A 25,766-nucleotide genomic window follows, 5' to 3' on the forward strand; every position below is an offset into this window, starting at 1 on the left:
ACCATTTACTTGTCTGTGTAACTGAATTAATTCAGTTACTCTTTGGCCCAATAATAATACTAAATTCAGGATCTTTCATATATAGATTGTACTACTACTAGGGATAGGTGTAGACGCTGCTGTTCTAGCTAGACTAGAGAGGCGTCTAGTATCTAGGCCTAGGCAGGTCTAGGCAGGCTAGTAAAGCCTACTAAGCTACTTACTACTCCTAGCAAGGTGGGACTGATGATGCTGCTGGTGGTGTGACTGGTGGTAGTGCGGTGGCGGTGCGTAGCCGGCCTAGCCGTATGGACTTACTTATTAGTCTTTCTTTACAAACTTATTAGCCGGATAGACTTTAACATTATAAAAACATTATTCAATGCATGCATTATTTTAACTATATTATTTACCATGAAAAATATTGTTATAAAAAAATAAGTTGAAGCAGCGTGAAGTAAATAAACAACCGATTCTTCAATGAACTCCGACCCTTTTGCGTATGACATGCAAAATATGCATTTATATAGCGAATTTTTAGTTTGGTATCCGACGAAGACGGGAAGATCTTACTGTGTGATTTGTGTTGGAAACTGTAAAGAGTACTTGATACTTGTAGGTGATAAATTGGTCATGCTAAAAAGTGGTTACCAAAAGTAATTTTTCCACCATAGTCTAGTATCAAACACATGATTTTAAATAAAGAAATGCAAATAAATTTACATCTCCCTAGTTTAATCAAGGCATGTTTTAATCGGTTATTTGTTCTGCAAACAGTTTATACACAGTATTTCTGAAACATAACAAAAACAATAAACTTCATATTGAAATTTCATATTTCATTTTACTCAGGGAAAGATGGTAATAGTACAATGGAAATAAAATATATAAAATACAACAAAATGGCAAGGAATTATACAGTCATCATAAATAATGTAAAATTATTTGATTGGACCAACTTGATGTTGCTTTGCAAAAATGCTTCTTCTCTACTTAATCTGATTGCTAATCACAAATAGGTATCTTTTGTAGTAAGTAATGTGTGGTGTGTCATTCTTCTTAAAAAAGTTAAACATGGACTAATTTATATATAACCCGGCATCCCATTCCTGAGACCAAAAACATGCATATAGTATTATAGTAAGATTTAGGCTACTTAACATCAAAATATGAAGAAAAAAAATCCATTTGCCTTTAACAGCTGAAATGACTTTTACTATTTTTGAAATACTATTAAAATTATTGTCATGTTTTAAAAATCCTGGATCTGCCCCTGTTCTCTATTCATAATACTGTTAAATGGTTTCATCAACCATACTTTTATACCACAATATCTTTTTAAAACAAACCCAGTACTTTGTCTACAAAATAATCTTTTGAAACCAGCTCATTTTGAGAAAATGCCCATATAAAGGTGGGTGGTACATAACAACATTTTTCTCTTTCATGATTTTATAGTACAGTATTCTAATACAGAATATATGTATGTAACAGTATACTGCCAGGTAATTATTCTTTAATAAGCCCATGGGCTTCTTGGAGTGATTTGGAGATTTATTGTATTCTAATATTGGACACTTTTTAATAATACTTTTTAATATATGACAAACTATAACAACATCACCTAGTTTTTAGGCCTACAACAATATATTATATTAATATTCAAAACATACTAAACACATATTTATTTTATTAATAATGATTTTAATATTCCTTAATTTTAACATAAATGTCCTTATATCAATGAATAGCACACATAATTGTACAGGACTATAGAAACAAAAACAATAGACCTCCTATAGTGAGAAACCCTTAATAAGGTGTGTCCCCCTAAAACCGGGCTAAAACTAAATTTCTCCTAATTTGGTTCAAGGCAGCGGTTCTACTGTAAACCTTAAGCACTAAACTATCAAACCTCATGTGACAAAAAAATGTGATGTTCCCATATATAGACATGTTGATGTCATACCACTACTACTATATTTGGGTATATCACTACCATATTTGGGCACATCACACTTTTTTGTTAAACTAGTTTGTTAGTGTAGACAGACTTTATGAGTTGATTAGATACTGAAACCGAAGCATAGTTCATAGACAGATATAGTATACAATTTTTAAATTTAAATAACGAATTAGCACCATAATTTCATAATATTCTAAAACATAAAAAACATGATTGTTGTGAAATCATGACATAACAAAAATAAATAATCTTCCATATACATTTAACACGTACATACTTGATAACTGATTACGGTAGATGTCTTTAAACTGTTTCACAATTTATGATATTTTTATACTGTTAATTCTTAACAAATACCAAAGTTAATATTTATGGTTTTCTAATTTGTCAGTGATCGGCACAACAAAGTGACACTAACCTAAAAGTACAAAAACCCTGTCAGATCAATTTTGTTTTTTTTAGCAGTAAGTACAAGAGTAAATTAATCAACAAGATGTTTTTTAATAGATGAACTTTCTAGCTTTACAAAGCAAATTGCAGATAAAAAATCTAATTGGTAAGGTTTGTATGTATTTCCCGAAAATCAATCAACCAATCAATCAACCAATGATCAAATACTAAGCAATTAGCCAGTGACGCAACTTGGATGCCTGAGACCCCTGGTGTTGATGTGTTTTAAGGCCTTCTTATACATTTGAGCCCTGCTACATAAGCTCCAAGGCCTCAGGTTTAGCCATTGAGCACTCAATTGGTGGTAGTGGTGTCAATAATGTCCTATTCTTTTTCCTAATGCATTTAAATTTTTTTTTATAAAACAGACTATTTGCTATTATTATCTTTTAATGTAGGTCATTACATTTTTAAAAATGTAATAATAATTGTAACCATAATTAATTTGTTACTTTTTAATTACAATTAATTCCTATATCATAAAACTATGATATACTATAAAACTCATCACATTCACTGGCGTACAGTCAACATACATTCTGTGAGATTTTCAGCCTACATTGTTAAATATTAATTTAAAACAAAATTTTCCTTCATACGTGGCGATTAAAAATATTCAAACTTTCCTAGAACAATATTATGTAATATTAATGATTAATACATATATACTTTACATAAACAAAAATATTCAAATTGTACAAATATCAATCAAAATAATACTAGGAACAAAAATGGCATATATCTTGAATTAAAAAAATACATTTTACTTTAAAATAAAAAATGGCAGAGTTGTAATGAAATGAAACAGTTAAAATTTAACATAATAGTTTGAAACAATCCACATTGCACAATCTTATATGTAACGGTAATCAATACCGATGTCATAATACCAACATTTTAAACGATCAATTATTTGGCGTGCTGTGTTGCATGGATCACGTTGATAACACATCTCACTTTTTTAAAAAATGTCCAATAATTTGAGGTCCCGTTGTTAATGCCAATCAATTATTTGGCGTGCTGTGTTGCATGGATCACGTTGATAACACGTCTTGCTTTTTTTTTAAATGTCCAATAATTTGAGGTCCAGTTGTTAATGCACATCAAAATATGAAGAATTACATTTTTTGTACTAAAATTTATCCTAAAATATCATTTTTTACATAACAATTTTTTTTTAACATTTACCAACAATTGCATTTCTATAAATGCTTAAATTAGTTTAATTATTTTACTGTCAATATTAATAATATGTAACAAAATGAATGTAAAACATGGTTTTAAATATTTTAGGGGAAAAGGGAATGATTTTTATCAATATTACAGAGAGAGAATTGGATCATTTATTCACTGCAAAAATAAGAAATATGAATGTTAGCTTGCATTCACACTGCATGTATGGCTACTGTACACTTAGGTATAATTTTCTAATTATTTGTCTACCAAACCAAAATGTGTGTTACTTAAAAAGTAAATAAAATAGAGAAGTGGGTGTAAAATTTAAAAATATTCCAAATAAGGACATGCTGAGTTTGATTGGCATGTGTCAATACATTTTCAATTATTATTGCTGTTAAGGGTATCAAATTACAACTATAGTACATATTTACATTAACCTTAATATTTACAGTCCCATTTTTTCACTCTATTATTTGATTTTGGCAGGTAGTTTGTCCAGTTTGTCATAATTCTGCACCATTAAGAATATCTTTGGCATATTCTTGAGAATCATCACACATTAATTTAATGCAAAGTAGCATTTTGAATAATACTTATTTGTCATGCTTTAGGATCTTCCAATCTTGGTCACTCTTTATTGTGGGTAGAATATAGTTCTTCTCTGCATACTGGGTTGAATATTCTTTTGTTTATGACTTTTCTCTCCATACTGGGTTGAATATTCTTTTGTTTGTGGCTGTCCTTTCATACTGGGTTGAATATTCTTTCGTTTGTGGCTGTCCTCTCCATAATGGGTTGAACATTCTTTTGTTTGTGGCTGTCCTCTCCATAATGGGTTGAATATTCTTTTGTTTGTGGCTTTTCTCTCCATACTAGGTTGAATATTCTTTTGTGCATGGCTGCCCTTTCCATATTAAATTGAATATGCTTCTCTTTACAACTGTCCTCTTTATACTAGGTAGAATGAACTTGTTTAACATCTCTCCATACTGGGTGGAACACTTTTTAATGGATGTGCGTCCAAAACTGTCATTTACGACAATTAGATTTTGAATTTAGTATAGCTCTATTCAAACTATTGACCTTATGAGGTTGGCTATTCTTTTCTAGCTGTTTTCTCAAAATGTGGTTGAATATTTTGTTCATTGTTGCAAGGCATCTGATAACATTTTCAGACTGTGTAACCCCTTGTTAGAGAAGCTTCCAACATAAAATTAAATTCATCTAAAGATTTTAAAATTTCTGTTAAGAAGATTCGAGATGGCTCATGGAGGAGGAATGAGAATTCTTCATACATGCTGTCTGTAACTGGTGTATTGGCCATGATTGGAATCCACAAGTGTAGTAAGTGTTCCCTACAAAGAAAAATAACATAATTAGGTTTTAGTATCTACCAAGACGGAAGTCAGCTTTATTTATCCACAAAAGGGTTAAAAACCTTTATGATCAAAACATGTTGCTGGTCTCTAGCTTAACAACCCTGTGTTGTTCTGGGTCTCCATGGATAAAAAAAGTTAAGGCATGAACGGCCAGGATACTACTCCTTAGTTTTGATGGTACAACAATTAAGATTTTTTTTTAAAAAGTAAAACAGTAAAATTACAAATAAAGATGATTGAGAAGAACTTGAGAACGGGAGTGAAAGAAGAAAGAATAAGAATAAGTGGAAAGATGGTATAGAAGAGAAGAGAATAGATGAGAAAAAAGTGCAGAGATGGCACAGAGAGAGAGTATAAAGAGATAGTGAGTAACCTTATCAGAAAGCAATAAATTGAACTGGAAAAGAATGAAAAAAAAAACAACAACTTACTGTATTCCTATACATACAAACAGCTGGAATTTTCCATCTTTTCCAGAAAACTTTGCACAATCATTGATTGCATTTACTCTTTTACAAAATGTTAGTCGTGAGTACCGTTCCGCTTGAGTGCTCTCTCGTCCCTCTTCATCCTCATCGACACTTTGAAGATACTTGCATACTTTTTCTGTTCAATAAATTAAATAAATAATTATAACTATCTATGGTAAGCAAACAAATACAGTAAAACCCATCCTTTGCAAGCCCCTATTGAGGGGACAGAATGAGGGGCAATATATGTTTTAAAACTACAGCTAACCACAATTCAGGGGACACTCTTATTTAGGATACGAATATGTCCCCTTAATAGGGATTCTACTGTATTTCTAAACAAGAACATGGTCTGAACTACTAAAAAGTTAACTTACCAAGGAAATCCCAAACAAAGAAGTTGTTACGAAAGAACCGGGCGGATTTGAACCCATGCTGTAATATTTCATCTAAACATTGCACTAGACCCATCTCACCGCATAATAGGAGGGTCAAACTTCCACGCTGAAAAGGTAAAAAGAGAATGATTAAAATAAATGTTATTATGTTATTGTCTTTGTGCATAGAACGTGTAGCATTATTGATATGACTAAAGCATGCAGCACTACTACGCAAGTCTAAACTTATTTATGTTATGTTGCCCAAGCATGAACGAAGAAAATCTAGGGTTGGCTTCTTTTTAGTATTTGAGCATTTAAAAATAAAAGCCATTTAAATTTTTAAAAAATAAAATAAAAAAATTATTCACTACATTGCCTAGGCCTACGCCTCTCTCAGATGACATTATTTAGGTGAAATTGCATGCATGACTAATTTTAATATTAGATTTTTTTTCTCACTGACACTGAGGCTTAAGTTTCAGTTTTCATTTGGAGAATTATACGGATTTGTGCAGTCACACCATATTGTCTTTTAACGCTAACCTCTTTTTCTGGACGATAGAAATGTTTGACTATATTATTCACCGCATCAGTCAACGTCTCCTGGAGGAAATCTTTTCCTGGTTTCGGCGGACTACTGCTTCTTCTGCGAGATGTCGGGGAAGAAGATCCAGCGGTCATTGGTGAGGTTGCTCTGACCCTTATGACATCATCCAACTTCTTTGATGGAGATATTAGCTGCCCTACAAGTAATCGTTCCTGACTTCCATCACCTACACCCTTCCCGATCCACCGTCCACATGGAAAACTATGGAAATAAAATACATATAATTTACATATAAAACAAACGTTTCCAGCAATCTTGAATTTTACAATAATTGATTAAATATAAATATACTCACTTGTAAGTGTGGCCTGTGATTTGATTACGAACTAGCACTTGCTCTACCATCCAACGGGAAAGAATTCCTGTACCATCATGTCCAATTCGAAGGGTACTCAGTCTACCTAAGTTAGTGTACTAAACACAGAAAAGTAGGAGTTAAAATAATATCATATGTACTTCTATTCGGTCTCAAAATGTTCTCTGTTAAGCCTACACAAAGTATTGTTCTGGTATGGAGAGCTCACCTCAAACAGAATTTCTTGGGTATACTTTGGTAACCGCACCATACCTGTCTCTCCCATCTCTCCTGCCAGACATATCCATGGATTTGCTGATGTTCCTGCCTGGAATTTCCGACTTTGGAATATGAGAACTTTATATGGGACAACTGTAAAACAATACAAAGATTTTACTATGATATTTATATATAAGTCATTTAAAAGTGTTTTGGACATGAGACTTTAGACATCAGAATTAAATCCTGAACAGATGGTTGCATTTTGATTGGATTATTCATCAGCCTATCATGTCAAAAAAACAATTCTCAAAATAATTACAAAAACTGATCGAGCAAAAGTACCTTCTATCATTAAAATGGGAGGAAAAAATGCCCAGCACCCGATACTAAATCAACTAATACATTTTCACATGAAACAACGAAGGAAAAAATAAGTTTTAACATTATGACCAACCCATATTCAGAGAACACCCATAGGGATCGCTTTGTTTGTTCCAAAAGTGTTCCCTTTAGGTGTTCTACTATGAAGTAAATAGATAAAACCTAACCTGCTGATGGGAATGCATTAGTAAAACAGAAGAAATCAACAGCTTCTAGTGACAACAAATGGAAGAGAAACTGCTCCTTTTCATCCTCTGTTCGTAAGAAAGAACATCGCTTATAACGTTTTCTGTGAAAGAATAACAACATATATTATTTACAATTTAAAAATAAAAGCTTTAATTTAAAGCAACATTCATGACAAAAATGTGTAATTTGTATTTGTACTATTAAGTTGAGAGATTGTATGGCCTATTGTTCAGTCTGGCTCACATGCATATAAAGCCTAGAGCCATGGTCCACAAATTCATGACATAGCGTCAACATTCTTTTTCTATTATCAACCAGACAACCAAATCAGGTCAAAGTTCAAAACATATTATTTCCAAAGTTCCAAGCATATTTATTAATTATATTTCCATCATTTACTATTTAAATTACAAGATCTGATGTCATTCATTTTACTTACTTCATAAGTTCAGAGTTGTAAAGAACTTCTTTCATGTGTTTGTTGAGCAGTTTACGTTCAAGAGCAAGACGAACCCAAGCTCTTGCGCAACCAACGTCTGTCCTAATGGCTGGCATACTTTGAATCTTCCTAAAAATGAATAAATCACAAATTAAATTCTACAGATTAACTTTTAGGTTTTATTAATGGACTTTTTAATTTTAATAATCTTCTATTTCCTATCTAAAGAACCAGTAAAAACCAGTTGTAAGTGGTCTTTATTTAGAAACATGCAATTGTAACTATACATACTTCATATCAAAAACAAGATCTGTATTAGGTGGATGCACTACAGGCTCAGCAGTACTACCTGTACTCTTTCTACGACCCATGTTAATGGCCTCCATGCTTGATAGTATCGCACTTCTTGGTGCTCCACTGCTGCTGTCCAGTGCTACAAACACAAACAATTGAAAAACAAATTGTAACATTCTTATTACAGAATATAAGAAAAATATTGCAAAACACATAAACTTCTAATCATATGTTACTTTAATTTGTATATAAATAGCAAAATGACGTATCCAACCATTCAGAGTATATGTACACTCTCCCAATACCTCTCTGAAAACCAAAAACTCTCCAAAAACCATACCAAAAAGTACAAATTCATTTTTATAATTAAAAACATATTCAGAATATCAGACTTTCCAGAAAAACATTTTAGGCAAGCGATGGGAGAGTGGTGTGTATAAATATGTACTTACTAGTTGCTAAAGACTGCTTCCGTAATGCCAAGTCAGCTTTGTATTTTTTGTCTTTTGATCTCTTGTAACTCATAAGAAGTGACCATAACGCTGACTTACACTATTATAAAATAATCATATTTATTTTACAATGCAACTTTTTTTTTTATTTTAGAAAATAAATATTCAAACTGTAATTGTTCAATTTATAAAACTTCTAACAAAACATTTCATACCACAAAAACAAATGTATACTTAGAAAAACAGGCACAAAAGACATTTTAAACAGCTCAGTGATAGCCATATCGAAAAATAATTTCAACCTTCTGCTTTACATGTCTTAACCGTTAGGTCACTGGGGTCTCTATGGTATTTTTCAAATTTCTATTGGATAGCAACTCTTAACACCCTCTGCGAAAAATGTTTTTAAATATTCAGATATTTACCTGTTTCTTTGTACTGTGATGACTAAATATTCTTTCTAAAAGGTCACAAAGACTAGCTATTAATGTATTCTCCTCGACCCCTGACCTGTTGACCTCCCCATGACCTAGTTCTACAGCTTCCTGTCCCATTTTGAACACAAGTAATCTCTTCGTCTGTAGAAATATGATACAGCAACTTATTAAAAAAAGCAAATTAACGGGCTAGGATGACAGACGTCTCGTAAAACAACACGATTGACATTTTGTTTTATTATTACCAAAATTAATGGAACATGCTGTATTTGAATTTTAAGTACAACAAAAACAGTTTATGCAGAATGTTCGAGGATATATCATACGTTGAAAGGTGGGCTGGTCTATTTAACTCTATTTATATCCTTCAAGGAATAAAAATATTCTGTCCATTTCATTAAATACAAGCAGGCAATAACAACAGGACACTAAGCTCGGCTTGTCAAGATATGAACTCGTAACAGTCCTGTGATCTTATGTCTGGCTGCAACAAATACCAACAGAACTGTACTATGTACATATTCTCCACAGGGAGCTGTGTCTGTTAAGGGGCGTGTAACTGATTAAAACGCAGCCACAGATAAACCCTTTGATCTGCAGAGCTCAGCATCCTGTTGTTGGATTGCCTTGATACAAATGACACCATATTATTTTACCTTTGTTTTTACTTCTGTTAATAGGTCTGCTACAAATTTTGTATTTGTTTGTTCGGCATTTGCATGGGAAAAACTGTTAACGGTTCCTTTCCTGGGTTTTGCCGTTGCTTCTTTTATGAGTCTCTATAAAATAAAAACCAGATAAATGTGCTACAAAAAAAATAATTTATAGTTTAAACTACACTTTGAATTCAACTCAACTTATGCCTAAAGAGAGTAGAACACCATCTCACAGCACCATAAACCTATACCATCGTCATTTACTTACTCTCCTCTCGTCTGGTGTTTGCCTTAAGTGTTCCGAGTGCTGCTGTTGACGATCTCTCCCTCTCCATTGTAAAGAGGTCCGATGTTTACTATATCTGTAAACAAATTAAACAAAGGTAATCAAAAAGTTTTTTATTATATTTAAAATACTAAAGCTTCTGATTTTCATAAACATAAAGCGTGGTTCCCACTTGGATGCAACGAAATACATAACGTAACGAAATTGCAAGATCCAAATTGTCACTTGTGATTGGTCAACTTTAGCTTAAGTTGCTGTGTTGCATAAAAGTAGGAACCAAGATTATGCAATTCAATTCAATTTCTTTATTGCTGCAAATGCCATCAAGGACTAATATCCGCTTAAACATACTCCATCATACAAACATAATTATACATATTTACATTTAAAATTTAAACACATAAAAATTATAGTCATTACTACTGTAGTAGTTGTTATTATTTTAATTATTGTAATTATTGTTATTATGATTATTGTTATTATAATAATTAATAAAAGTGTAATAAATTATAGGTTACATCTTAAGGGCAGTTTTAATGTCAAGCACAGAAGAGGAAGACACGTTACTTAGATGAAAAGATTGAGCAAGTTAGAGTGATTGAGGTAGAGTAGAGTGAAGAAAACGAGTAGTATGTCCTTTAAAGGGAAGATGAGAAGAGTGTCGATTGTGGCGAAGGACCATAGTCATAGTATGCAGCATACATACATACCTAGATTTTGTTGGTTCCTCTAGTAGTTCTGGCCGAAGGACGGGGAACAGCCTATATTGCCAATCTGTTTTGGAATCATTGCTACCAATTAAGTGCGTTGACCTTGATGGAATGAAATCTATGTTCTTAGCACGATGCAAAATCATCTCATCTATGAAAGAAAAACGACAAAATCTCAATTAGTTTTGATCTTATGGAGGTAAATTCATTGCAAATTTAAGTTAATTATTTTTTAACAGTACCGTATACAACAGAGTATACTGTATTTATTAAAAAAATATTATTTGTGTTTTAAAGTTGAAATGATTAAATTTAACTGTCAACAATAAATTCATTAGGAAATTCCTATATAACCGCATTACTATTCGCGTGAAAGCTACTGTTATTATATTAAATCTTGCCTTTTGAGCTCATAAAAACCATCATAAAACCGAAACTAAATGTTACAAAAACATTGTTATATTATCTTAACAACAAAAACTAAGGGAAAATGAAATAAATTTACAAAGTATAAGAATAACAAAGGCATCTCTATTATATAAATAGATTATTGCACAATCTATAGTTTATTTTTAAATAAACTATAAAAAAAGTAATTTTAATAATAATTTGGAAAAAAATATTATATATTGTTAAACAAACAACTTTGTTTGGCATTAAAGATATTTATAATAATATCCAGGATTTAACTTAGATAACAGTTTAAGGCAAAATGTTTATTTCATATAATAGCCCATAAACAAACAAAACAAGAAATCACTAATGATTGAATTTCTCTATGAAATTTGGAAAGCAATTTAATTTGAAATAAACTTCTACTTTTGCAATTTTTGTATACATTATATAATAAACAAAAAGAAATACAGTACTTTTTCTCCCCATTTTGCATCAGATAATATTAAAATACAATTTTTCACATTTTTTTCCTCTCAAAATAACAGGTCAAATATTACCGGAATTTTCTGTTTAATAAATAAAATGTCAAATTGGATACCGCACCTGCTTCTTTGATAAATGGATTTTGGAATTGGTCATCAACAGGCGAAGTCGGGCCGTGTTGTTTGCAGTATTCTATACGTTCATCAAATATACTTAATATGCGATCTTTGCCCTCTGACCCGGAGATGATCTTGCTGTCAACAAATGTTGCAAACATCTGGGTCTCGATGAAAGCTGCTATAAACGGCAGTGATGCTTCCGGTTGGTCGGAAAGAAAGGCAGCCTACAAAATTGAATTAAAGAAATAAATAAAATTCATTAAATGTTAATAAATTGGATTACATTTTTTAAAACCACTTTTATTCAATAAAACAAAAAGCAATCAGTACAAATAAATAAGAAAATATAATCCTAGGACAAATGCTTACCTGTCCTTAAGCAAGGACATAAAAAAAATATATAAAAAAATAATTTAAAAAAAAATGAAAAAACAAATTGTTTATCATATTGCTTATCATTATCATAATCAATATTTTAATTATTATCAAATGCATATTCTTAACATTCTTATCACTAAATTAAAATCATTTTCATTTCATAAATATTTTGATTCTTTATAAATAATACAGTATGTTGCTTGACGCCACAACCATGCATGGAATATGTACCGTTTTTACGATTTCAGTAATATTTCTGTTATTATTTTTAAAAATGTTTAATTTAAAAAACAATAGTGTTAAAAACAATGGCAAATCCTTGTTGACAAAACTCAGACCTCTATTTTAATACTATTTTTAGTTTCATTTTTCAGCAAACATATGCTCTAAACAGAAACTCACATGACAGGTCAAGTACTATCAGGTTGGGGCCATGTAATTGAACATGTGTTAGATGTATAACAATTTAGCAGCAGTATCAAGCACTTTACCTCATTACATTATAATCCAGTAAATGCCTACCACCTATAAAGAAAACTGTCAGTTCTAAGATTGTCAATTTAACTAAAAATTGTTATTGCAGAAGTGTGATTATCCCAATAGCTTTTGAGATTGGCAATTATCTGCTTTTTCCATTTTTGGGAAATTGTGTTTCCTAGTTTTTATCCTTGGCAACATATATTAATATTTTCACCTCAGACATTTTCAAAGTTTAAATGAAATCTTGGAATGTTGAAATTAAAAGTAAGGGTGAAGGTCAATTACTATGTTTACAACTAGTTGAAAAAAAAAAAGTGTGATGTTCTCAAATATACTGTAGTGATGTGACATCATCGTGTCCATATATGGGCACATCACATTTTGTTGTCACATTAACTTTGGCAGTGTAGACAGAGCCCAAGACTTTAGGATTAAAAACACAAACCACCTCGCTAGAGTGCAATTACTGTACTCAATGTTTTACTGAAAGTTTAAAGAAAACATCTTGTTCTAACCTTGTCAAAATTCTGCATATGGTCCCGATTGGCAAACCATGTCTCAAGCGCCGTAGACGGTTTAGGCTGTATTACGAATGACTCGTATCTTAGTAGTAAATTCACAAAAATCCACAGGAATGACTCTCTTATCGCATTGTTAAACAACATGTCGTCCACATCTTCTTTGCTGGCGTGCTCTGATTCGTCGTCTTTTCTGGAGATGTCGACATCCTGAGTTCCTCTCTGGATGTCATGGAGATCCGTGATTACACCAGTTCTCTTTACAATGTCCGCGACTTTATTGAAAATATCGTTCGATGCAAGAATGTCGTGCCTGCTTGGCATAATAGGCATTGATACGGGGCTTTCACTGCAAGAGCTAAAGTAAGAACTGTCATGATCGGTGTCAAGCCCGCCCTCAAATTTCCTGGTTAGATCGTCCTCACTTCCGTTGGGTTGGATAATGCTGGCTGGTGCAAGGTCTGGAGTAACATTGTATTTGTGAAGCGTTTCTGCAATTTCTTCAATTAGACGCCCTTTATTGGGAATCGATGGCAAGTCCTCGTGACCGTCTACAAGATGGTTGTCAATGTCAACAAAACACAGCGATGCCTAGCAACAAAGAAAGATATATACTTTTAAAAAAAATATTATTGTTCAGAATTGCCAATTCACTATCCATCTGACAAAGTAAATCCTGTTTAAGAAACATTACAAGATTTCTATGAATAAACAAAGTTTGGTAATAGAGTTTTATGAAATTAATATTCGTTGGGATGAATTTTGTAACCTTTAAAGAATTTTTTTTCTGTTTTCAATCAATTAAAGATAAGAAAATAAAGTTCAAATACAAACACTCAAGTTACATGGTATTGTTGTAATATTGAAACATATGTTCTTGTGAAGTTATTTATAGCTCTTATCAGCACTACTGTAGAAAAACTATTGCCTTTTAAAAATAAACTCATTATGATGTTGTATGGGACTTATGCAGTCTGGTACTATTATGCTACACTGAGGATTCGAACACCGAACCTTGGAACTGGAAGGAAAACATACCATCATACTAAAATGGAATTATCTATGTGACAATTAGTGACATTATTAAACTTTTTATTATGTAAATACTGTTAAATAAATCACCAAAAAAATGATTACATAAACAGATAATTTTGAGATAAACTTGTTTTTCAGTAGAATGCAAAATAAAAAAACTTCACAATAGCCATAATATCATCATGTGACGGAACAAAGAGAAAGGAAAGCTTAATGCTTATTTATTGTATGTCTGTCACTGAAAAGATTACCTGGTCAGTCTAAAAAGTATTTTTATCTGATAGTGGTATTAGTAAAAGGTCTGTTAAATATGTACAGGATTAGTATAATCCTCCTTTGGTAATCCTTAATCTGTGCTTAAATTAAATGACATAATGCTGTGCATAACTTTAGATGAAGCTAAAAATAGATTATAAATTTGCATCATTCTTTGTGTTTTCCGTTGGTCACTACAATAAGATAAAGCACTGTACCTCATTCGTCATTTCGATCTGTGAGTTATCTTCGCTGCCGTCAAGATGAAGACCCATTATGAACGGTACAGGAGCATCAAGAAAATGAAGCATGGAGGCTGGCAGGATGGGAACGTAGACATGTTGCCATGAGAACGGGAACATTAAACAACATATGGATTCAGCGACTACCATTAACCTTTGATAATCTATAAGAAAATCATTTATCTTATCTTGTTTAATGTCAATTCTAAGATTAGATATGCGACACAAACACATTTCTCAATGACATTTATTTTATATCTATTTGCAGGTCTATGCTTCAGTCCTAAGTGTATACACTAGTAAAGGGTTAGTGTTCATACAATAACCTTCTCTTCAAAAAAATAAAATATAAACAAAAACTGTGGCCACTGCTTTCAGTAACTTTATGTACTGTACAAATTTATCTTTTTTTTGTAATATATGTAAGAGGTATTTCCAAAAGGTAGGATAGAAGATAAGCCTAACATTCTTGCACCCAGTATGTTTATCTGAAGGTTAAAAACCAAGCTTAATTCTAATACTGTACTATTGTTAAAAAGTATTAAGTAATATTACAATTAACAACACAAGGCTATTCTTTCATTTTCTTGTACATAGTTTAATGGAAACATCCTATGTGAGTCCCACTGTAGGTAACATTAGAACTTTACCTTTAGACACCAATAGAATCTGATGTTCCAACAGCGCACATGTGTACAACTCCACAATGTTGTCAATACTAAGCAGATGAAAGAGTTCTTTCAGAGGATACTCAAACAGAGGCAGTTCGTTATCAGCTGGACATTGGCAAAATACATTCTCTGTTATTCCGTTAAATTTCATACTGCGTCCCGGTGGCGGCAGCGGTACTTCGTACAGAAGGTTAAATAGACACTGTTCTAGACATACTTTGGGCGCTTCCTTATTTGCCATAACATCCTCCACTTGCAGGAGAAATTGAAAACATGATTTTATATACGGCATTTGCATAATCAGACAGATGCTCTTTGTAACATACAACCTATCTTTATGAATATTAAAACTACCAATTTTGTTCTGCCATTGTAGCGCGTCGCTACGTCTATGTATCTTAGGAGATATTCGACCAATAGCTGATGCAGATGGTCGACGGCTTGCCATTTTTGGAAAAGTTGCATACGATTGGTTGGAACTACGTCGACTGATCTGTGGACTACCGCCGTATACGTTAATTTCATTTTCACGATTTTTTGTTTCGTTTTGATATTTTGTGTGAAGAGCCTGCATAGAGACGCAAATACCCTGGTCTTCTACAGGTTCGTAAAATGTTAACGCCGCACCGTATATACGTGTTCCATCCTCGCGTGTCACCACAAATGAATGAAGTTGGGGAGATTTCTTATCTCGTTGTGTACGGAATGATAATCCCTTTGGCATACACAACTATAAATAAAAACCAATCAAAATGTTGTCATTTCTTAATACCAGAAAATTTAAAATAATTTCAGATGAAAATATTACAAGTAGATCAAAATGATATACTGCATTTATATCACCATTTCTTTAGTCTTGTGGATACCCATAATCAGGGCACAATCTTGTGAAATGAATGAGGGGGAAATATAATTATGACCAACCCATTCTATTCAGGGAAACTCCAAATAGGGGGACATTTGTTTGGTCCCAAAAGTGTCCCTTTATCACCTGGTTTTTTTCTAATGTATTATTTTCTCATTACTTTTATACTTCTACACTTTCATTAATTTATCAATAAGCAAATCAACTCTAATTATTTCAAATGCAAAGATAGCCACTCTGTCCAGCTTGCTATTACAAAATGTCACATGTTTTCTCTTACCATATTGATACCAGCATCATCGAATGGGTTCCAGTCAACATTTTTGGGGTAGTGCTGTAAAACTTGACCTTTGTACCCCCGTAGTAAAGGTGTCACATGGTTGCTATCTCCTACAAAAATATAAAAAAAAAATCTTTAAATGGCCATTCAAGAACCTTCAAACCTCACTGACTGTAGGCTTGAATTTTTATAGTTTAAATTTAAATTCAAAATAACATATATACTTCCTTTTAAGATTTAAACAATTATGGAATAAATAAGAAATAATAGCATAGACAAGTAACAATATAATAATATCTTAATAAAACATATTCCAAATTTAAATTAAAATTATTACAAAATAAGATCATTCAATCACTGCTCGGTAATTTGATTACACTTTTTTTCATTTCCTAAATCGAACAGTTGAAATAACATAATTTGTTAAATATATTTGCGAGATTGGTAAACTAATTTTGAAATCCACATTACAATACACGTAATCTAGAGGGGGTTCGTAATGTGATGAGAACACCATGTTTAATATTGACATCAACATTCAGTATGTGTCATATCAACTTTCAATTACGGTATGAACGGCAATACCCCCACTAAAAATCAATATCAGTTCCAGGTATTCTAGTTTTCACAATCCCAATTTAGACATCGATGAAATTTGTATTGATTTGAGATGAAAAAAATCTAATTCATAATAGCAATGAAAACAACGAAGAGAAAGAGCATTGGCGCTGTCAGATTGATGGCAGCACTGTTGCGTAAGACGAGCTAAAGTGGAAAATAACAAGTAGTACGAAGAGATAGAGTAATGGAACGATGTAACGCAAGGTCACACAGCCTAGAATTGTGAAATAATTAGAATAAAAGGTTATTAGTATTAAAAGCATCAGAAAACAGGTTGTAATAGGATTGAATAGATGAAGACAATTATACATTGGATACTGTAGTAGTATTATCTATTATTCTTATTAATCTATTTGTTTAAATATTTTCTATTCATAAAGAAAAGGAAATGCATAGTGTTAAGTGTTTTGTACTTAAAATCACCAGCGTAAAGACTTCAAAGTATTAAAGTCTTTTTAGCTATTAATTTTTTGTTAATAATCATACTCTATTGTAAACCCTAGCCAGACTTTTAGTCTGTCCACCTGCAAGACTCCTAAACTGCAAGACTGGACTTTAATTTCTGAACCAAATGATGGACTTTGAGCAGTATCTCAAGCAATCACATGCTATGATTGTTAGATATAATAAACAATAAATATTATTAGATATATGAAAAAATGAATAAAATCAGATTTCGAAAAGGGCATTTTGTAGTTTAACAATCTATTTTTATTATTTAGTTAAATCACCTCCGCAGAAAAAAAACCCAATGTTTTTACTTATAAAAATTCAACCAGAAACGCATTGATTGGCAGATAATTTGGTTGCTTTAGGTTACATTTTTGTTCACTGTTTCATAGAATAGAATAGAATCGAACATCAAATTGGCATATTCAACAAAAAAATGTGAAAAAACTGTGTAAGTAATTCAAAATCCAAATTGATACAAAAAATAAAATAAAAAACAATAACAGGATTTTGTGGTACATTCATAAACCATAAACAGTTACTTAATAATAAAAAAACAATTCACAAAAAATGTGTATAAAACCCCTTTCTATTTGTGAATAAAGGCTTTACAATAATCTTGTACTTTATTAAAAATGAAATTAAAAACATAAATGAATTATAATACACAAAAGGCTTGTGAATTTAAATATTACTGTTGAATTTATTGAAATCTGTACAAAAAAAATATATAAACATAACATTTGTGGTTTGTTAATATCACAAACAAAATAACATAATGTATGATGAAAGAATGCGAGTGAAACGCCACATCAAAAATTAAAGAATTTATAACACTATAGTATAATATTCAATAAATATTTTCATATCATTACGATTTCAATTTAGGTAATTCCCTTAGAATAGATGACAGATTTATTTCATATCACCTAATTATGATGAAGACGAACAATAAATAATATCACTACTAATATTGTGCAATGGAAATATTGTTAAACTGTATGTCTATGGTACTGTAACTAACAGTTTAGATGTAAAAATGTTTAAATGTAAAAAGTGTTTTTTTGTTTGTTGTTTATCATCAGCCTGTGTTATTCACAGCATTGTTTAAACTTAGCTTGTAGACCTAATTATAAATCTAAATTCTAAACTGAATTACTGTACTTATGCCAATGAAAAACTGTGATCTTATGATAAGGTTTAAATTTGTTTATTAATGTGATTAACTTATTTCTCCATGCATGATGTAAAAAAAGGCTTGTTTTCATGGCCATATCAGCATTTGGTGTTTACATGCACTGTGAATTGCGTTAAAAGTCAGCTTGTACATGTTGTAGAAGATAAAAATTTGCAATGCATTTATTGTTTTAATAATATCTTACAATTACATTACAAAACAATATAAGTTATTACATTAGTAAAGTGTAAAATTGTATAAAAATATCTTGATGTGATGAAAAGAATGTTTTTAATGCTTTTTAACTTTATTGTACTAGTCATCATTCACAATCATGCAGTACATGCAGCAGCAGTATATTAAATTAATAGTGTATACCGTATACATTCAAACCTAATTATAAAATATCTGAATTTTAATTAAATTCTAAAATAATATCACTAATATTGCAGTGAAATAATGTTTTAAATTTTTAAGTACAGTATACTTGATGTGATTTGAAAAAATGGCCTTATCGGTAGTCATCATTTACATTACAAACTTGTATTAAAACCTAATTATAAAATCTGAATTCTAATGATCTGAATTATAAATAATATCAGTGACATTGCAATTGGGAATGTTGTTTAAATTTAATAATAAATATTATATTCTTGAATATTGTGATGGCTTGATTGTGTGTCCTCCGGAATTCACCGATTGACATATTGCTTTTTGTAACTTGTATAAAGACCCGGAGCAGCTCTGCAGAACAGCATACCTCATTATCATCCACAATTGAAGCAAATGCTCTCAACGAATCTCATAGGAAATAGAGTAAGGACAGCCTGTCGCCAATTGCGTGATGACTCATACATCCAAGAGAACTTAAATATTTAAGCATCTCTGTATCCGAAATGTCTTATAATTTATAAATGAATTTACATTTATGTATGTGTTTTGAATGTGCAGCCTAGAATTTATAACTTGCTGTTTATACTGTTTTAACATTTGACATGATTTCCCAGCGTTGATTTCTTTCAATATACGGAAATGAATGATGCTAAAAAATCAACATCAATAAAATGTAGATTTCAGTGCTGACTACTTGTATTTTTTTTTATAAAAATGAAAAAGTTTCCTCAAAATAGTAAATTGTTTAATAAACAAAGATCAATTAGTGCGTAGCCTAATTTGTACTAAAAAATAGTTTTTTTCATTTGGTGATGTGTGTGGTTGTATATTATTATCCACAATTGTTAGTCAAAATAAGGTATTAAAATATTCCCTTACAGGATAGGCTAAAAAAACCTCTAGGCCTAGTCATCTACATTATATACTGTAGTGGCAGTTTTAACCACATATTAACATGGCCGGTTACATTTCATATAGTTTATAGCATTGACAGTTTCACGGCATCTGCGCATGTCCATTTTCTCCATGATCAGAGCATCGGTCAGAGTACAGTGAACATAAATGATGCAATAAATTATGCAATGGACGGTTACCTGGTACCTGGGAGTTGATGATCAGTGCAAATAAACAAGTGCCATTACAACACAGTACAAGTTAATTAGTAATGTACACTACACTACAAATATGGAATTGCTATTTGTGTAATGTCAGGGATAGGGTAAGGATTTAGCAAGAATGTAGGGTTTCTTTACTGTACAAAAAGATCTGGCAGCGGCATAGCTTGTCTTGTACTGTACCTGCTGTAATAATAATAATAATAATAACAACTTTATTTAAAAACGGATGCAACACTTGAATCACCACTGGTCCATATTGGTGTTTTTCACAAGGTCGTTACTTACTACAAAACTATTTATACTATTACTGTACACAAGTTATAATTTACAGTACAAAAACAACAACAACAAAAAAGATTTCATGAAAAATATAGAGTTTCAAGTATATTTTATCTTTGGTCATTTATAATTGTTTTAAATATATGTATATTAGGAGCTGTAATTGCATTTGAGTTTATAGCATTTAAACTATTCCATAGCTTTGCGCCAGAATACGAGAAACTTTTCTTTTTATACTCAGTGTTTGCCTTATGTAACCTTAGAATATCTTTTGATCTACAGTAGTATTATATGTTTGTTTGCATTCATAGAATCTGTTTCTTAAGTAGGATGGTGTCAAGTTATTCATTATTTTATACATTGTGACTGCTTCGTTGTAATATTGTTTTTCTTCTAAATTAGGCCAATTTAAATCATACCTAGATGTATGTGTAATTATTTTAGCCGCTCTATTTTGGAGTACTTGGAGTTTATATTTGAGGGTTTGGTTACAACGACCCCATACTACATTGCAGTAGTCAAAATGGTGGGCTATGATAGATTTGTACATTAATGATTGAATATTTTGAGGGAAAATATTGCTGCCTTTTTTTAGATAGTACAGACCTGATAAAAATATTTTTCACCTGATCTATTTGTTTATGCCATTAAAATACTGTAAAATATTGTAGTACGGCTTATATAAAAAAAAACAGCCCCAAAAAAGCATGTAACAATACACTAGATTTAGCATATTTAACCAACCCATGAAACTTAAAGATTATAAAAATATTGGAACTTTGACAGGCTTTGAATGAACCAAAGGACATTTAAGCTCTGACTACACTATCAAACTTTATGTGACAAACAAACTGTAATGTTTTAAGCTCTGTCTACACTGTCAAACTAAAGTGTGATGTGCCCAAATGAATATCACTACCATATAATATGGTAGTGATATGCTCAAATATGGCAGTGTCATGACATCATCATGCCCATACAGTATATGGGCACATATTTGGGCATATCACTACCATATTTGGACACATCACACTTTAGTTTGTCAGTGTAGACAGAGCTTAAAACAACATCACAGTATCATTTAATTAGTAAAACATTGTATGTACTTTAATATTAGCATATGTTAAGTGGTTGATTTATGTGTTAATTTGCTTTATATACAAGTCACACCAAGTTTGGCAACAAAGAAAATGCAAAGAACATGAATCATCAACATTTCACATCTTACATATTAAATAGTTGAATTAAAAAAACCATCTTATCTTGTTTACATTAATTATTACAATCTTATCATATTAATTAGTTAAATCAGGGAAGAGTTAAATTAAGTTGTAATTTAACTCTTCCCTGGTTAAATTAATATATAGAAAAAAATTACCATATAATTCTTCTTGCATACAGTAATAAGTTAAATACAAACAATTACTGTGCATACCGGACAACAAGATCAAAATGTTGAATTCTCATTTTACTTCAAGTTCAAAATCAGTAGAAACTGTAATGTGAGATCCCACCTCCATTACTTCATTAAACCAAAATCAAACCTCGATCAGGTATTAGTTCTCATTTAATCTTTTCAATAATGTCTATTGTGTGTTTTCATTTGATTTTATGAGTGGACAGTAATTTCAAAATTAGCACATAATAATTTACTACTAATATTATTAAACTACTGTATACAATTTATTGAAATTTACTAATGCATTTATTCTCTATTTAATTTTGTACGTATACAAGTAAACAAATGATTGCAATGTTTTTTCCTCAGGCCCAGAATTGTTTATCTTTAGTTTAATGTGTATTGTATTGTACTGTATGTTATTGTATGATATTTATTTATGCTGGTTGAATCTATAATTTAAACAATTCCTTTGTACAGTGCATTTTAGATGTTGAAAATACTTATACACTACAGTACCATCCATTAATATTATTGAACAATCATGTGGGAAGGCTTTACGATACGATTAAAAATGTATTGCCGTTGCTTTTAGTACGGTACAGTACTTTTTCTGCATTCAGTTAATGGTCAATTAACTATTTATTTGATAATCAATTAAAAAATATAATTTAACCAAGCAGCTAAAAGTTTGTTCTCTGTAAAGAAATTAAAACAAAGTCAATGGCTGTCAATCAAATAACCATTATTTTGTGATTGTGATAAAAAAAAAATTAACTTTACTTGTTTTACAACCAAAACATAGCTTAAATCAACTGTAAAATTGGCTGATTTCTTGTTGAAAAATGTGTTACTTGAAATATTCACAAGTGTAATGTGCCCAAATATGGTAGTGATATGCCCAAATATGTCATGTTCATATACTGTAATTTTGATTACACATCATATTTTTTTGTCACATAAAATTTGATAGTGTAAACAGAGCTTTAGAGTGTTGTTTAAAATAGTGGAAGATAGAATCTCCATTGAAGGGACACCTTTAGTTTGTGTGCGATGTTTTTATTTTGAATCTATACTACAAAACCAGAAACAAATATCACAAAGTCATAAATAGAAATACTGTAGATTGAGGACAATTAATCCTTGCATACTGTAGAAGAATTATACTGTAGGAGGGTTATATTTTATCATCAAAGCCATGGTAGAAAATAAATAAAAGGTAATATTGCATGAAGACAATTTATGTTGAGCAGCAAAGAAAAGAAGATAAGATTGTCTGTCAGTGACCTTCATAACGATTTAGCCTTTGTTCCAAGCAGGAAGTAATCCTAGAAGAGGAAACACTCAATTGTCTTCTGTTCTGTATTTTTTTGCAGGGCAGTGGTGGTAATCTCTGATAATTCTTTAAGTAAAATCATTGAAGACATTTTGAAATCGTAGTAAAATATTTAACAGACATGGAAGGAAGTAATTTCATTTCATGGATATTTTTTTACTATATAATTTAATGTATTTTGTGGTTGGCCTCCAAATAAACTTAGAATAATAAGAAAAGCATGAAGCATAGTATAATAATAGGTAGGCTAAAATACGTTTTTCCAGGACCAACCCATGGCCTAAATGACCCAGATGAACAAACGTAATAAAGAGAAAAAAAAAGAGTCAACCACCTTAGAAGCTTAAATCTGTTTGTTGCGTATTTCTTTAAAATAAAATCATGCAGTTATAACTTTTTTTTACAAGTTACAGTGTGTCAAGCAAAATGTTGACCGTGCCGCGGTCCATATAGTAACATATACATAGGTTGCGGAATGTCGGGCTAGGCTACATGATGCACACTGTGACTGGTGGTAAGCTAAATGGTTAATAACACTCAATAATTTTAACAGTAACATTTTATTTTAGGCTGGACTCATTACACTGACAATTGTATGTAGCCTATTATTTAATAAGCAATAAATTAAAAAAATGCTGCTCTTTTAAAAAAAATTAAAAACAAGTTTACAACTTAAAAACATTCTTTTTAAACAAATGCGGGTCGACTAATAATGTTATTATTGTTACTAGGGCTAGTTCTAGCTAGCTAGGCTATCCCTAAAGGCCTAGCTAGGCCTAGCCTCTAGTAGGATACATTCAGCCCGATACCATTCACAACTTACCCGCTAAATGATCTGCCTGAAGCCCCGATGTGGGATCGAGACCACACACCACAAAATAATCTACGAAACGTCCAAATTGTGGTCCACTCGGCGAACCCATGACTGTTTAGTTTTAAAACAATTCTTTCAACATTATAACGGTAACATTGTGTTGATCCTCTTTATATTCTGTAACACGAATAGACAAACAATAGAGAACCTCTTTCGACACACACAAAAGGCAAACCCAGCCAAACGCCAATAAATAATTTCAATACAATAAATTAACTCGAGCGGAAGAACCATTTAAAATAACTTAAAAGAAGAAAATTGTATCATTATTTATTCACATTTCCATACACTGCCAAAACTTAAAAACATGTTAAGATGCAAAGTATAGTTTTATATAAAATAGCCACAAATATAATTTAATTAAATTAATTTCAAAATATATCTATAAAGTTTAAAATAAAACATGTTTCTGAATGAGCCTGGAAAAGTCCTTTCTCAGGGGACCTCCCACATACGTCAGAAATTACGTCATGGGGGATTCCCTTTCACAACCGATCGACCAAAACAAAGGGAAATTCGGAACGGTTGCACAGTAAAAACAATTAATGCCTGATTACTTGTAATTTGTTTTTACACGTTTATTATCTGTGTCTAGTGATGTAAATCTGAAATGGATATTGAATGCTTATCAACAATATCATTATCGTCAAAAACAACAATTGAAATAGCATTTTTCGTAATGTAAGATTGATGATAATAATTATAAATTTACTAAACTGGTTTATCTTACTAATAACTGCTGAATTTCAACAATGGTTATTGAAATACTGAGAGAGGGGAATATTTACACGAATTAGAATTATTAAATAATCATTGAATGTGCCAAAATAATGATGTCATTATTTAATATCTAAACAAAGTTATAAAAAAAACTAAAGAAATGTATTAAGCCTATCACCTAAATTACAGGGGCGGCTTGCATATTCTACTGTTTTCTGAAAGTATTTTTCTTTACTATTAGTGACGTAACGTAATTTAGATCCACTCATTGTTTTTTTTTAAATATTAAAGTAGATTTGTTTTTTTTTTTAACGGACGTAAATCGTAAGATATCAAAATGGAAAATCTGTGTGCACAAATTAAAATAAAGTTGTCAGAAATATAAACAACATGACTTGAATACATGTGTTTTCCTTTAAATATGCAAAACTGCTTGTTTATGGGAGGCGGTTTTTTAAGTACAGTGAGCTTGAGCAGAGATGGTAGGATTTGAGTAATCTGGCGTAGATGGCAGCAAACACAAAAGTTAATATGTGATTGTGATGAATAATACTATTACTATTACTTCCATTTTTAAAAGGTTTCAAGTTAATAAAAATTGTATATGATAAGGTGATATCCAAATCGACGTCGAGCATGGTAAACAAATACATAAAATAAAAAACATTTCATCAATTTGAAAAATTATTTTATCGTTTATAATTCTGTGAAAATTCACTTGTAGGCCTACTTGTTTTATCAAGTTTAGTTTTAATTTTCATTACTTAAAATACTTATTCTCAATTCAGAATATATTTTGCTTTATTGAGCACTTTTAGGTAAAATTGAACTATACACAATACAATATATTGTAGGTAAATCAAAAACATAAATTAATATTTGAGTTACTTCCACAAAGACAATTAA

At 31.2% G+C, this 25,766-nt stretch overlaps 1 protein-coding gene across 1 annotated transcript; it reads right to left on the reverse strand.

Annotated features, from left to right (window-relative positions):
* Nucleotides 1-803: 803 nt before the first annotated feature.
* On the reverse strand, nucleotides 804-24,292 carry LOC140040120 (DENN domain-containing protein 5B-like). The gene is made up of 20 exons (XM_072085806.1): nucleotides 24,090-24,292; nucleotides 16,494-16,603; nucleotides 15,328-16,078; nucleotides 14,654-14,841; nucleotides 13,143-13,736; nucleotides 11,771-11,993; nucleotides 10,772-10,922; nucleotides 10,044-10,137; nucleotides 9,776-9,898; nucleotides 9,108-9,260; nucleotides 8,683-8,782; nucleotides 8,228-8,369; nucleotides 7,937-8,065; nucleotides 7,476-7,597; nucleotides 6,935-7,077; nucleotides 6,706-6,824; nucleotides 6,347-6,611; nucleotides 5,801-5,927; nucleotides 5,385-5,559; nucleotides 804-4,929 (listed from the first exon to the last, which is right to left on the reverse strand). The coding sequence occupies exons 1-20, from the start codon at nucleotides 24,187-24,189 to the stop codon at nucleotides 4,746-4,748; spliced, it is 3,993 nt and encodes a 1,330-aa protein (XP_071941907.1). The 5' UTR covers nucleotides 24,190-24,292; the 3' UTR covers nucleotides 804-4,745.
* Nucleotides 24,293-25,766: the final 1,474 nt, after the last annotated feature.

The sequence above is a fragment of the Antedon mediterranea genome, chromosome 2, assembly GCF_964355755.1.
Source record: "Antedon mediterranea chromosome 2, ecAntMedi1.1, whole genome shotgun sequence".
Lineage (NCBI taxonomy): Eukaryota > Metazoa > Echinodermata > Crinoidea > Comatulida > Antedonidae > Antedon > Antedon mediterranea.

Excerpts from the sequence above, each read along its gene's own strand:
- LOC140040120 (XM_072085806.1), bottom strand. The coding sequence starts at position 24,189 with ATGGGTTCGCCGAGTGGACCACAATTTGGACGTTTCGTAGATTATTTT. Across the intron at positions 7,598-7,936 it reads TACAACTCTGAACTTATGAA|AAAACGTTATAAGCGATGTT; the intron begins GTAAGTAAAATG and ends ATTCTTTCACAG. Across the intron at positions 4,930-5,384 it reads TTTGTATGTATAGGAATACA|GGAACACTTACTACACTTGT; the intron begins GTAAGTTGTTGT and ends TTTTCTTTGTAG.